General features: G+C 39.5%; 2 protein-coding genes across 30 annotated transcripts; both read right to left on the reverse strand.

The window, feature by feature from the left end:
• Nucleotides 1998-12976, reverse strand: LOC109709289 (presenilin-like protein At1g08700). Of its 29 annotated transcripts, none has more exons than XR_002215981.1 (6): nt 11364-12976; nt 9974-10149; nt 6096-7693; nt 4516-4595; nt 3493-3534; nt 1998-2457 (listed from the first exon to the last, which is right to left on the reverse strand). XR_002215981.1 is itself a non-coding variant. In XM_020231448.1 (2 exons), exons 1-2 carry the CDS (start codon nt 12807-12809, stop codon nt 8727-8729), a joined length of 1512 nt encoding a protein of 503 aa, XP_020087037.1. In that variant the 5' UTR covers nt 12810-12976; the 3' UTR covers nt 8463-8726. The 29 variants fall into 29 exon arrangements, 3 of the variants coding, with proteins under 3 accessions (XP_020087037.1, XP_020087039.1, XP_020087038.1); XR_002215979.1 differs by having other exon boundaries at nt 3493-3531; nt 5548-7693; XR_002215978.1 differs by having other exon boundaries at nt 5548-7693.
• LOC109709108 (putative disease resistance protein RGA3) lies at nt 3282-7323 on the reverse strand. Its single transcript, XM_020231176.1, has 6 exons — nt 6582-7323; nt 6096-6497; nt 5695-6052; nt 4516-4595; nt 3493-3534; nt 3282-3451 (listed from the first exon to the last, which is right to left on the reverse strand). The coding sequence occupies exons 1-6, from the start codon at nt 7321-7323 to the stop codon at nt 3282-3284; spliced, it is 1794 nt and encodes a 597-aa protein (XP_020086765.1).

The following is a 14913-nucleotide window of genomic DNA, read 5'->3' on the forward strand; positions in this document are numbered from 1 at the left end:
ACTATTATATTTAGGAGATAATGAGATTTACTTACTTACATCAAAATAAACAACGGAACTCAAAAAACTAATTTTACCAGCACCTAATTACATCAAAACAAACAACAGAAGTGATTGAATTTAACTTTTAGGTGGTACGAGTTACGTCAAAACAACCAACAAAAAAATAATCACACTTCAGGAAAACTCAAACACCACTACACTTGACTTACGTTGAATCTATAAATACGTCAATCCAAACGCCCTCTAAGTGATTGACGTGAGAGCTGTTTAGTGTTAGTGTTCCTGTCGGCGAAGCTACTCTCTGGCGAATTTTCAACATTCTTGAAGAGCTTGTTGATAATTTAGGTCGCGTAGATACTCGATCAGCAGCGCAATATCTCCTATTCATAGATGTCCGTATGCCTTTATGCAGTTAAGTATAAAATTATCAATCTTTTTAATAGGTGCTAAAGTGATAGATCTGTTAGCTCCTCGTCATCGTTGTGGAGGGAAAATTGGATTACTAGGGAAAACTGGGGTCGTATTGATCAACAACTGCCAACACTCATGAATGCATATCCATATTTAGGGCAAAGCAGGAGAACGTAATCGTGAAGGAAATAATCTTTACAAAATTGAAGAATCCAAAGTAATTAATGCAAAGAAAAAAAGAAAACACTTCAATTACCATCCGTATAGTTTCGCACTTTCCACTTTAGCACCCTGTGATTTAAAAAGCATCAATTTAGTACCCTAGGCTTTATTTTCTCTTTTTATTATCCATTGGACTATTTTTTTCTTCATTAAATCGGCGACAAAATTAAAATTAAAGGATACTAAAGTGAATATTCGATAAACCAAGATGAGATATCTAAAATTTTTGTATATAATTTAACAAAATATTAACTGAGAAGATAACGAAAAGAGAAAAATAAAATCATAGGATACTAATTTGATACACTTCAAATCACAGGGTATTAAAGTGAAAAAGTATGAAACTACAAGAATGGTATTTGAAGTTTACCCAAATGAAAAAAAAAAAAAAAAAAAGAAAAAGTATGAAACTACAAGAATGGTATTTGAAGTTTACCCAAATGAAAAAAAAAAAAAAAAAAACCTTGTACAATCTTGAGTAGCTCCCGCAAATTTTTCCATTTGGTTTCGCATTGATGGATACCATACTAGCAAATTTTGGGATCTTATAGATGAGATGGCGAGATTACTCTTTAACTTTTGTTTTCTTTCTTTCTTTTGTTTAAAAGGTTTGGACAGCCACTATTATACTCTCGTATAAGATACTTTCTCTAATTTAGATGTTGTACCATCTGCAAGAGTTGAGCTTTTGTTTTGCAATTCCAAACAATAGATTTAGACCAGCATGGAGTTAAATTTACAATACAATTAACAACCATACACAACCAAATAATCCCCGAGTTTGAACAACTACTACAAGCTCAGAAGAAACAACGTGCTTGCATCTTTAAGATTCAATTCTTGAAATCAGACCAAAGTGAGTGGTCACACAGCAAGTAATGACAATTTTAGGAGTTATCTAATGCTTACTTTCAGCTAATCTTGCAAGAGCACACCTGAAGAATATATTTTATTGTGGGAGATTCAATCAGACAATATTTTCTGCTGTCCCCACCAGAGATATGATTAGAGATATGATTCCCATAATGAATTATATAAAAACACTTAATTTATTGAGAGACTATTTGAGTATGGAAGTGTTGAATGCAGGGAGCAAAGAAGATAACAGTTGCTACAGGCTCACCTTTGGCTCATTCTACGTTTCATAATACCACTTTGCATTTTGATAACTTGTTTCACCCAGAAAATTCAATGCCGCTCCTCAAAAACAGCATAAAATGCAAGTGAAATTGTGAATTACAGATGAAAAAAGAAAAATGAAGGGAGAAGGAAGTACATGTACATCAAATGATTTATGCCGCGTACCATGTACGGTAGAGAAACAATTATGCAGAAAATAATGAAGAGAAAAGCACAAGATGGTTCAAAACCGAGGATCCCATTTTCTCCAAGTGTAAAAACCGAAATCCGAACTTTTTACACTCTAACTCCCAACCATAAATTCACTAATTTTACCAAGTGTAACAAAATGACATATACAAAGGGAATACAAACAATCAAAATAAGGCTCCAAAAAACGCGTTGCAATAAAAAGTGCACAGGAGAAGAAGAAAGGGTTACATAGGAGGCTACCGACCTCTCAGGAGAGCCCAAAAGTTTAGCTTCAAAAGAAATGAAAAGTTTAGCTTCAAAACACTCTCGTGACAACTTCCTTGATCTTAACTTAGACTGAACTTCAAAAATAAAAGACTTGACCATATAAATGTAACTCTAAAAAGCAAAACATAATGGGTTACAACAAATACCCTTCTTGAACTTGTATTCACACGCTACTGTTGATTTAAGGGCTATGAAGCTTGAAATTGCTCGATTCATGTTAACCTGAAGCACCAAGTCGATATATTGATATTATGCAGTTTTGATACCCTTTGTTGACTCGTGCTCTAGCTTTAGGTATTTGAAGAAAGCAAAGCATGCACAATGCAATCTACAAGATTAAACTACCAAACCATCATCAATAAAAATACTTCAGGTCAACTGGGGTTAGATTCTTCTTAGCTAGTCAAATTCTGAATCTATACCCAACCTGCTTATAATCTGGTTAAATAGAATAGGTCCAATCCCTATTCCACATACACACGTTATGTTTCTTCAAGACCACACATTAAGAAGGAAAAAGAAAACAACAGCAACAATGACGACTGACTACAACAAATACAGCTACTATAAAAGAATGTATAAAACATATGGTGCAGATTAGCTCTGAGAAAGTCAATTCTATCATATTATCGAATTATAAAGAAAGAAAAGAAAAGAAAAGAAAACAATGAGTAAAATGACAACAAATGCATGTACTGGTTATCCAGCAGACCTTGGAAATATGAGTCGAAGTAGAACTTCACAGTAAAGAAATTTATGAGAGTAAGAAGAATGAAGAGCAAAGTATAAAGTGTAAAAAAATTAAATAAAGTAAAGAGATAATAGAAGAAAAAAAACTACATTAGGCTACCAGAGGGGCTTAGGTTGTAAACAAGAGAACAGAGAAATCAGTTAAAACTTCCAAAAGAAGAATAATATATAATGCACTAAAACAGATTCTGCAGTAAAGGCCACAAAACCTCACTGTCACCATTTTCTTTTTTCCGTCTTTTTTCCCTCAATTGACCAACCCTGATGGAGCCAGCACATTGCTTGTAAGCAACACATTAGAAGCAAGAAGACAGTGCGGAAGGAGTATCATTATAAGTAAATGAATCTACAAAGGAAACATGGTACGTTGATCTATAGAAATGAAAATCTGTGGTTCCATATAAACAAGTATCTTCAGTTTTAGCAGAAATTTTGAGGCTGACAGAAAGCTGCAGAGAAGAGAAATCTGAAAAGAAAAACTGAAAGAAAAAGGCTGTTAATGCTTACCTGATATCAGCCATTTGCAAGTACAGATGTCCATAAGACCTGCTGCAACCATAGAGATGGAATTCAGTATGACGATCCAGAAACTTCTGCAGCTTGGAAAAGAAAAGGATTAGAGAAGGGAGACTACCAATTAAATAACACTAACCAATTTCAATCGTTGGATATTTAGTCTAGTATCTGGAGCACAGACTATAAAGAATATGTCAAGAAAATAAGTAATTAAATTTTCTCAAGGCAATCCACATTGATATGATGAAAGTGAAGGACCTACAGTTCTGAATTGTATTTATAATCCTAAACTTAATAGTTACATCAGTGCAAAAACTACAACTATGAAGGAAGATTAGTTGATGGGTAGCTGTACTAAGAAGGCGTAGGATATTAGGCAGGAAAACATAGCAGTGTATCGGCTTTACCAACACAAAAACTAGAAGCAATATAGTAATTATCCAATCTAATCACTTTTATATACAAAAGAAGAAATAATCTATAACCAGGTTACACTGACCTATTTTCATTTTTTACACTCTTATCCCGCAACTAGAGCAATATTAACTAGAAGTGTAAAAGATATCAGATCTCTTGAAGATGTAATGTCTCCATTTAAGGAGCCGGGCTAACAGAAATGAAGCAGATATCACTTAGTTCTTAAAATGGCCTACAATATCTCAACCAGATATTTCTTATTGTTGTTTTATAAGGCTGTCGGGCTACTACATCATTCCGATCAGCATCAAATATAGGACCGAATTATGTGACTTCATAAGAATCAATGTATCCGGAATCAGCAAGCAACCAAGAAAAAGAATATCTTTCCAACCGACTAAAGATAAAAGGAAAAGAAACATTCCACCCATTTTTTGCAAACTATGATGGTTAATGAGACATGAATAACAATTAATACCCCAAGAAGATGTTCAATTTGTGTTTGACAAACTACATATTATCATAAGAAGCCAAACAGTACTAGTCAACACTTTCAACTTTACAAGCAAAATATCCATCAGCAAAGAAGAAGCTTACCATGTAATCCTTCCGACTTAATCGCTGGAAATTCGCACATCCTGGGATGATGATATGAAAGAACTGATGCTAATCTTAAACTGCAAAATCAAAGTCAAAGAAATATGCTTTCAACAGTCATTCTAGTTGAAGGTTGTGCTGTACCCTTAGGAAGATGAACGATAGGCTAGGAGTCATTCTCAAAAAGTTGGATGAATCATTTTATTAAGTTCACAATATTGTCCTGTCTTTAGAGTCGAGTTGAATATTTCATGTTTCAATAATTGATTAAAAGGGTAAGGATTATTGTCCAGAAATAATGGTACATAATTGAAAAGAGTGCATAAATAATTAACTATCACACGTAATACTTAGTAACTTTTGCAACAAAATAACCTGAATAGATTCTAGTTTATTGGAAAATGAGATATTCGATGTTATAGAAAATGAGAAAGAGCTAAAAAAATGGACCCAACATATTGCATGAAATATTTTCATTGTTTTAAACCAATTACCAAACAAATGCAATAACCTGATAAATGAAAACACAAGGGTAGCGTTTGGTTCGGGAACAAGGGGGGGAATAAGCCCTTGTTCCCCCCTTTGTTCCCAAACGGTGCGTTTGGTAACCGAGAACTACTGTTCTCGGGTTTCTAGAATAAGCCGGTCCTCAATCCAATCAGGGAGTTCCCTACCAGGATAGTTTTCAATTCTTAAATATTTGAGCTTGCTGTTGGGGCGAAGTGACTTAATAACATTCCCACTCCTATTAACTTCTTCATCACTATAGTCTTTGCCAGTACACCGTAACATAAGATTACTAATGTATTCCTTTCCCCTCAAAATGGCATCTTGAGCATCATTTGAATCGATGACATTTTCTAGTTTTGAGATGCAAAGTTCTCCTCGAAGGTTCAAATCCCTCAACTTCGATGTTAGATTTGTTATTGGAGGTTATGACAAATCTAGACAGTGTTTGAAGAGAAGTTAATTTGCCAATTCCCTGTGGCATGGAGTTTAAGTCGGTAATGTTGTCCCAGTCAAGATGCATACCATTATGGTGTAGGTTGACCAATTTGCTTGTTCCTTGGGGTAATTCTAGAAGCTTGTAGCACTCGTTAAGCTCCAATGTTTGTAGATTGTAGAGGTAGGTAACTGAGTTGGGAAGCTTCTCTTTCAGTATAAGAAAGGCTGAGGTACCTTAGGTGTATCAAGTCACCAACAAAATCTGGCAACTCCTTTACTTCACTATTGCTCAAATCTAGCACCCGCAAACCGCTTAGTTTCAGGAAAAGCTCTTTTGGGACCTGCTTCAAAGGTACTCTAATTTCTCGACACAGCTTCAAAGTACGTAGATTTTCATACTCATATAACTTCTCAAATGCTAGAGGGTTCTGGTCAAGATGAAAGAGGGTTGCATAACGAACCCATTCAGCTGTAACATCGGAAATCTCATTTTCCAACCACACAAACTCATTTTTGGCAACAAACCATGCCAGATCGTGCATCAAGCTAGGAATCTGATACCTTTGTTTCCACTGCTGGCAAGTACTAGAAACTTCAAAAAATGACCTCCACAATAAATCATCAAAGTATCTTACCCCCAGTCACCTCCAACCGTCTCCTTCCATCGCGTTCGATCAAATCTTCTGCCATCCACAATCTGACCACCTCATCCTTTTCAAAAGCACACCCATTAGGAAATAGGAAGCAATATGCAAAGCACCGCTTTAAATGAAATGGCGAGTGGTGATAACTTATCTGTAAGCTCGGCAACACCCCATTTTGATCTTTTTCAAGAACAGGCATTTCACTTAGTCTGATCATCCACTCCTCTTCAGCCTTTGAGTCATGCAAGAGGTCACTGAGTGACTTTGCGGCCAATAGGGAGCCTTTACACTTCTCTGCTATCTTTGTACCGATCTCGACCAAACCTTTGTCCTCCTCTGAATCCCCTTGCGGGAAAGTGCGGCCTTGAAGAAGCGCCCAACACTCTTTCTCCTCTAGACCCATCAAACAAATGGGAGAAAATGTGGTTTGCATCCTCCTCCAAACCAATTCACTTCAGGTGATGATCATAACCTTACTTTCACTCTCCCCTGCGAGCAACGGGACCCAGAATATCTCCCAGAACCGCCTATCCTCGGCCCACAAGTTATCTAGAACAAGCAAGAACCTGTTCATCCTAAGAAGCTCACCGAGGCGGTGCTGCAATATGTGCAAGCTCAAAAGGCTGTATTTTGACCTCGTAATTGCCTCCACGGTCTCCTTCATGGCCCTCCTGATATCACACCCTTCACACAGTGAAACCCAAATCCTCAAACCGAAATACCTCACCACATCCCCATCATCAAACACCAATTGTGCGAGCGTCGTCTTCCCGATCCCCGCGGCACCGTAAATGGGTAGAACGGGGACATCCATCCTCCAATCTGAGGTCAGCTCCCGGACAATCTGAGCCCTCTCGCGATGCCTGCCCTGCCAACGACGTTGGTCGTTGGCTCTCTCACAAGAAGAAAAGCTCGGAGATTGATAACAGTGGCGCCTTCCCCCCACCGGAGCCCTCCGCCGCCCATCTCCCGGCCTCAAGAGGAAATTTTTACGGCCCTCCGCGATTTCCGCGAGCCTCTTGTGTATCTCGGCGATTTGGGCGCCAATTCTATGGTGGCAGAGGGGTCGATCGAGCGCTAGCCACGAGCGCTTGCGGTTGGGGTTAGGGTTAGGATCGGGACGGAGGAAGAGGGTGTTGTGGAGGTCGAGGGTGTCGTCGGCGTCGAAGAGGAGGGCTCTGAGGTCGGAGAGCCATTGCTTCACGAAGGCGTCGTCCATGTAGCGGCGATCTTCGGCGTCCGAGAGGAGGGAGCGGATGCGATCGGTGTGGCGGCGGAGGCGATCGATCGACCTCGTCGCCGACGCCGCGGAGGAGGGCGAGCTCTGAGCCCATGAAGGAGAGGGCCTCCCTCGCCGCGTGCTCGGAGAGGCCGATACTGGAGAGCCTGGAGAGGAGACCGATGCCTCCTCGGATCAAATCCATGGCAGGGTTTAGGGTTTGAGGGGGGGTGGCGTGGGTGAAGGGGGAACAGGGGAAGAGGAGTGGAGTTGACTCACTTCACACATTCGAAAGAGGAGGAAGAGGATGAGTCGAGCAACTTACAATTGCACTACCCGCCTCGCACTGTCATTTGGTGTCACTTCAGTCCTTAAATTAACAACAATAATCACAATTAATTTTTAACAAGTAAATATTTTAAAAAAATAAAAAATATATAAAATTTATCTGAATTATACGTCACTTTCATTTGACCGTAGATATCTTTTAAATTTTAATTTTAGTATCTAACCTTTTAGTAAATTAGCTATATAAATTAAACAAAATATACTAATTAAATCTATAATAACTAAATCCGTATCTAACCGACACATTCAAAATTTAAAAATTAAAGAGTCACCAGATGAATAAAATTAAATAATTTAAAACTAAAAATTTTAAAGTTTAGAGAGTTAAATCAAAATGAATGGTAGTTAAAACATATTTTATATAAGTTTACCTTTTCAAAATAAATTTTTATTGCAAAACTAATTTTGACGTCGAGAAGTCGTCATATATTACTCGTATCTCTTCTTATAAAATTTTTAAAGATAAACTTCAAATAATATCCCTGTAATTTCACATTTTCTCACATTAGTACCCCCATGATTTTAAATCTATCAAGTTAGTACCTTGTGATTTTAATTTTATTTTTCTTTTTCATCAGCTCCTTCATTAATATTTTGTAAAATTATATACAAAAAATTTTAGATACCTCATCTAAATTTATCGAATATTCACTTTAGTACCTTTTAGTCTTAATTTTGTCACTAATTTAACAAAAAAAAATTTAGTAGGATCAATAATAAAAAGAGAAAAATAAAACCACAAGGTATTAAATTAATACACTTTAAACCACATGATACTAATGTAAAAAAAATACAAAACCACAGAAGTGGTATTTGAATTTTTCCTAATTTTAAAGAGCTTCAAGAGTAACAACATGTAAACGGACCAAAATTCTCCTGAACCTTCTTCGCAGTTATTATGAGGACCCAGTATAAAAAATCAATTCCGTTAATTACATTGCAAACCAATCAACTAATAAAAAAAAAAAAATCTAATTATGTAATATTTATATTTAGAAATTAAAAATAGTAATAATACCATACAAGACCTTGAAGTGCAGTTTTTGAAGTACCTATTAATTGGCAGCATAGTGTTCATCTGTGTAATCACATGCCAATGCCACATAATCATAAAATAACCGCTAAATGATAGAACACAGTATTTAGAACCATGAATTTTCCAATATTTTTAGCAGCACAACAGGAAGAAAAGATCTTAAATTCAAACTAGGACTTACAGTACATGACCTAGCGCTCTAGTAAATAACAAGCAGAAAGACAAAAATGATTAGTATTTTCATTTTCTTTAGTATGTACTCTCTCAAGTAACATTTGAAGATCAAGAAACCAATGAAAACAGTAGCTGTAGATGTCAAGAAACATGACAACAACCTGATCCATAATAAGCAAATGCCGAATTAAATCTATTAGTAACATCATAATATGCACTTCAATAACGCAAACTCAGCTCAGCTTCAGCAATGCAGGAAACAGATAGATTAATATAACATCATCGGGACTTATTGATGGAATAACAGATTGCGATAGATAATAATCTCCAGAAATAATAGAAGAAACTGAGACCAAATATGAAAACACTGGACAATGATAGAAGAAACTGAGACCAAATATGAAAATAGAAAATCCACCATCAGATACTTATGCTAACTTTAAAGCAGAAACACAAGAGGCGATTACTTATAGACAATCTACAAAATGCTCACATGTTACTAAAGTATCCTGATGCTCTTTTATCTTTTTCTCACAGTACAACTTCAGAGGGACTTTGACTCTCAAGAGCAACTTGATAGATCAAGCAATAGAATAGGTAAATACTCGATAGGCCTTATCAGTTTGCAAGTTTGGGGATGAGATAGTTCACAAAGAGTTGGAAATTTATATTTTCACCCATGCAAACAAATAAGGTAAATTATTGTGGAATTTAGTGAATAAATATATGTGATTCAAAAAATGGTGTCATGTCACAAGTTCTCATTGACCTTCTTCTGAAACATGGATGTCCAAAGATCATGATCTGTATGCACATCAGTTAGAACACTCTATCTATACAGGCTGCAACAAATGAATTCTTTGGGCCAAAGTAATAGAAGAACAGACTCTGCCGGAATTAGCACATTTACAATGATACAGATATATTACGAAAGAAAGATTTCACGTGTGAAATTCCATCAAAGTGTCCATTGTTGTTTGCTACAGCCACCCTGACACCCCAGATCTATCATAAATTTAACATGTAATAAGGCAACTTCTGTGACTATCTCTATATGCAGTCAAATTAAGTTGTTAGAACACAGTCTCTCACCAAATTATGATTTGGCGGCTATAGAAAAGTAGCTAAGTCCCCCACTCACTGGAACCTTCTCCTCCATGATCTGTCATCCTTCCTCTAATTTTATGCAATATATATTTACCCTTGTCAATATAATAAGAGTACTGGATAGCCTTTATAAGAATCTCCAAGCAGCTATATCACAATGGCTATCATCAAATAAAGAACCAAGTTAGGGAAAGAGAAGGTTAAAAAAGAAGGAAGAAGAAGAAGAAAATAGGATTCAAGAGAATAAGGGAAGGGTTTTTTCTAGAAACTAATAAGAGAAAATAAGTCATCTGAAGTTAAGCTGAGGTAGACAAAAGAGTAAAAGAACAAGCCATCAATACTAAAATAACAGTTAGCCCATGAGCGCATTAACATTGATTCAATCAAAATCCACATACTGACCAGTAAAAGAGCAAATAATGCTGGCATTTCAGCTTGAACATGGGACAGATATCAACCCTCAATACCTATATTAACATATTTGTTATTTCTTAGCTGTTATTCAAATTCTTGGATCTCAATTATGTCGCCATTTTCTCAGAATCCCAACTAAAAGAATTAATTAGTTGAGAACCATGTGCAGCCATAATTTTTAAAAGTAACTCACAAGTTCGTGCAGTTATCGTGTGCTCTGAAGAAGTGGGAATTAGAAGCTATAAAATTACAGTTTTACTTCTTGTCGCACAAACAGTAGGAGTTGAATGAATAGTGGCGTCAATATCCCACTGCCGCCATCCAGTTGCTCTATAATGGCTCTACGGGTTCCCTGACAGACAGTCCATCAAGTTGCTCTGTAGTGGCTCTACGAGTTCCCTGACAGTCCATATCAAAGCCATCGTGCTACTATTTCTCAAGTCCCTTGCACAGGAAATCATAAGGTTGGAATATGGAGAACCTTAATGAGAAGTTCCTAATATAGCACTTCATGTTACAAAATATGGACTGTGTGGATTAGAGATCATAATCTCAATATCAAAGCATCTTGAAGCAACATTACAGTAAGTTGGTGACAGTTAAAACACAAGAAAGATAATTGGCTAGAAAATAGAACAAAGAGGGAGATGTTTTTAGGCATGTCGAATGGAAGAAATGCATCGTGTAGTTTTGAGCTCTTTCAAATAAACGGGGAAAAGCAAATGTTGTCTCGTACGTTGGTCTTTTAGGGCTTCTTTGAACAGCTATACCAAAACGACTTGCAGAGGCATCGACCATTTCAATTTGAAACAACTAGACAATCATGATCTTCCGATTGCACGAGATCCTAACCTTTACCGTGGGAAACTTCAATGAGATTCAATTAGATCAATGGGATTCACATTCCTGTTGTGTATAACATCAAAAAGAAAACAGTAAAAGAGTTCAGTCAGAACATCACCAAGTTGGTCGACGCCCCGACCACGAACGGCTCCATCAGCAGCCGGGTCAAGAAATAGAACATGACGCCTAGGGTTATCGAGATCGGAAGTGCAGGCAGCGCATGCCGGCATACCGAAAGCAAGATGAGCGTGCACCCGAGCCCCGAGATGATGGCCAGATAGCAAGCATACACCGTCATGAGATCATACATTGCCGCCCTTCCGACGAGAACACTGTAGAAGACAAAGTCGCCGAGGCCCAATCTGATTCCTCTGGTGGTCTCGAACATCTCAACCTCCTGAGTCGGCGAAGAAGGCGAAGAAGAAGATGAAGAACGGCGTCTCCTCCTCTGGGGAGGATTCTCCTGGCGTCCTACTAGGGTTCTCGAGACCAAAGGGGACGTCTCTCCCTCGACATTCCCGATCTCCAGTACGGCGTGATCGGAGCTAGGGTTTTCACAAGCATCCCTACCCCGCGCCTCCTCCTCGTCGGGATTCGCGATCTCGACCACAGCGCGATCGGAGGGCTCCCCAATGCGCACAACCCGTTCGTTGTTCTGCGCACTTCCGCCGGATGATCCGCTGGACACCAGCGGCGATCTCTCCTCGTCCAGATCCGCCATTTCGACGACGGCGCGATCGTCGGGATTAGGGTTTGTAGGGGAGCGGCGCGGCGGGGGATCGACGGGTTGGAGCTCGACGGAGCCGATCGAGGCAGGGGAGGGGGCGGAGGCGGAGGGGGCGACGGTGGGGCGCGCCTCGTAGACGAGGGCGGGGAGGTCGTCGTCGCGGGAGGAGGCGAGCTCGACGAGGATGCGCAGGGGCCCGCGCGGGGCGAGCACGGCGACGAGGTCGTAGGCGGCGAGGGCGAGGAGGAGCACCCAGGTGGTCCACTCGGGGAGGCGGGCGAACCACGCGGCGACGATGGCGGCGAGGGCGACCATGTAGGATTGGCGGAGGAGGAAGGGGAGGGCGGGGTGGAAGAGGGAGAGGGCGCCGAGGGCGGAGAAGTTGAGGAGGAGGAATAGCGCGGAGGGGGCGTCGAGGGGGAGGGCGAAGCGGCGGAGGAGGGCGAGGAGGAGGGGGCCGCCCATGGAGGAGAGGACGAAGAAGGTGGAGAAGCGCATGTAGAGGCGGAGGAAGGAGGTGCAGCGGTAGTAGTAGAGGAGGACGAGGAGGAAGGTGACGAGGGCGACGAGGGCGACGAACGCGGCGGCGTTGAGGAGGGCGCCGAGGAGCTTGTGCGAGGCGGAGTCGGAGGGGGACTCGAGGTAGACGAGGGTCGCGGCGGTGATGGGCGGCGCGGTCGCCGTCGTCGACGGGGAGGGGGAGGAGAGCGTGGAGATGAGGAGGACGACGACGAGCATGCAGATGGAGACGGGGGACATCACCCCCACGATCTCCACCCCGAGGGAGTCGATGATGCTCCCACTGCTCCCACTCCCACTGCTGCTGCTGGGGTCCATCTCTAGCGTGTATTGGGGGAGAAATTGGGGGGAGTTATTGGGGTCGCGGTGGGTGGATTACCCTAGCCTATTAGGCGGAGGCGGAGGAGGAGGAGGAGGAGATCGCCATTGTCGTGGTCTCCGAGGGGAAAAAATGAGGGAGGAGACTGAGGAGGGGGAGAGAGATGACGACGACGAGTAGGAGTAGTTAAACGGGCCGAGCCCAACCGACCCATATCATGCCATTATTCGGCCCATTTGAGCCTTGCCTATCGGGTCGGGTCCGATAGTTTTTTAATTTTTTACTTTTATACTTCATCATGTTTTTTTTTTCCTTGTTTTTTCAAATATGATTAAAACTACTTAAAACTTAGTAACTAAATAACCATATATGGCTTTATAAAATTTAATATTAAAAAAACAAAAATATTATAATTTCTAAAATTACAAAAATTGAAATATAAAAATGGGCCGACCCGACCCGTGACCTGACATGAGTAATCGGTTAGCCCGAATATAGCAGTAACCCTTGCTTCATGGGCCGGCATTGGATACGTAGAATATATGGTTCTAAATGGTATGATGTGGTCGAGTTCTTGTACCTTTCATCTTGAATGATAACCCTTGGACGAAGAGAGTGTAAAATATATACCCTCACTTTGGAGTGTGAGTGTATCAGTAATATTGTTCTAAGATAAAAAGTAGAAAGTCCCTAAACTATCATGAAATTGTAACTTGCTCCTACACTTTTCATTATAAAATTTTTGTATCTGAATTTTTGTATATATTTCGCAAAACAAAAAAAAAAAAATCTGGTAGATAACCAATCCACCCCTTTGTATTAATAATTTGCTTCAGACAAAATCAATTTTCAAATGCTTTTCTTCAAAAGTTACAGGAACTGAAGTATAATGTAAGAGACAAAAGAATTCACTGAAAAGTATAAGGACCAAGTCGTACTTTCGGGATAGTACATGGACTATCCACGCATTTTACACTATTACACAATAAGAAATGCTATATGTATTTTACATCCTCTAATTATAGTATTTAGAAAATCTTTTAAATTTTAAATTTTTTTAAAAAAAAAAAAACGGACAAGATAAGTGTTAATTCTTGGTCTTTGAATAAGGAGGTATAAGATATACGCTCACTTTTGAAGTAAACAGTGAGCGGTGCTCATATATACTGAATACTTTGAATATAGTTAGTTCATCATTTGCTTCTGATCTGTCAATTCCATCATGATTTCCACAAGTGCACAATCACATGATCTGCTACTGCAAGTGGATGGATCAGATTGTTGGAATATTGCTAATGAAATGAAATTCTTTGTGAGTTTCCAGTCCTTGCCAGCTGCTTTTATGGAGAGTGCAAAGGACAGTCAATATTACTCATGACTAGCAAATTCAAAAAGCCAGCTATAAAATTTGGTAGCATGAAATTGTGCTCCCACTTAAGACTTCATTCAAACTTCTTCCAAAAGCACTCAACTTAACTGGGGACAAATTGTGATCTAGAAGCAGTACTGGTGAGACAAATTGGCTTAATCTGCAAGCAATAGTGGGATATGCCTGCAGATTTGATCGAAGAGCCACTTGTAGCTCCTTTTGGATGATTTTCTTTCTATCTTTATTATTATATTTTATTAATCTTTATATTGCATATCTTGTACTATTATTTTTTATAGATATTACTGATTTTTTGTTTCTAGTCAATTTCTTCATTACTATTANGCTATGTATTTTGGATGAAAAATGATGTAAAGAATGCAACTATTGTAATAGTTAGTAAAGTACTCTCTTTATTTCACTCGTATATCTTGTGGATTACTTGCTCTTCTTGTTGTTGGCACTGTTTGTGCCCTCGTTGAATGTGTATGTTTAGAGTTTAAAGTCCTGAGTAAATTCTTGTACACATTCCGGTTGTGGAGCCTTGGGCGGACAGGGGAGGTGCTGTCTGTTCGGCGGTCTGTCACCGCGGCCGAATCGTGCCAAATTGGTAGCGATTTCGGGGCGGGGCGTGACATATCTATCTGTTGTTCCTCCTTTGCTGGTGAGTACGCCTCGCCTTCGTCAGCTTGCGGTACCCAATGGGAGGGGAGACATGTTTACATGTTCTCACC

The sequence above is a fragment of the Ananas comosus genome, linkage group 4, assembly GCF_001540865.1.
Source record: "Ananas comosus cultivar F153 linkage group 4, ASM154086v1, whole genome shotgun sequence".
Lineage (NCBI taxonomy): Eukaryota > Viridiplantae > Streptophyta > Magnoliopsida > Poales > Bromeliaceae > Ananas > Ananas comosus.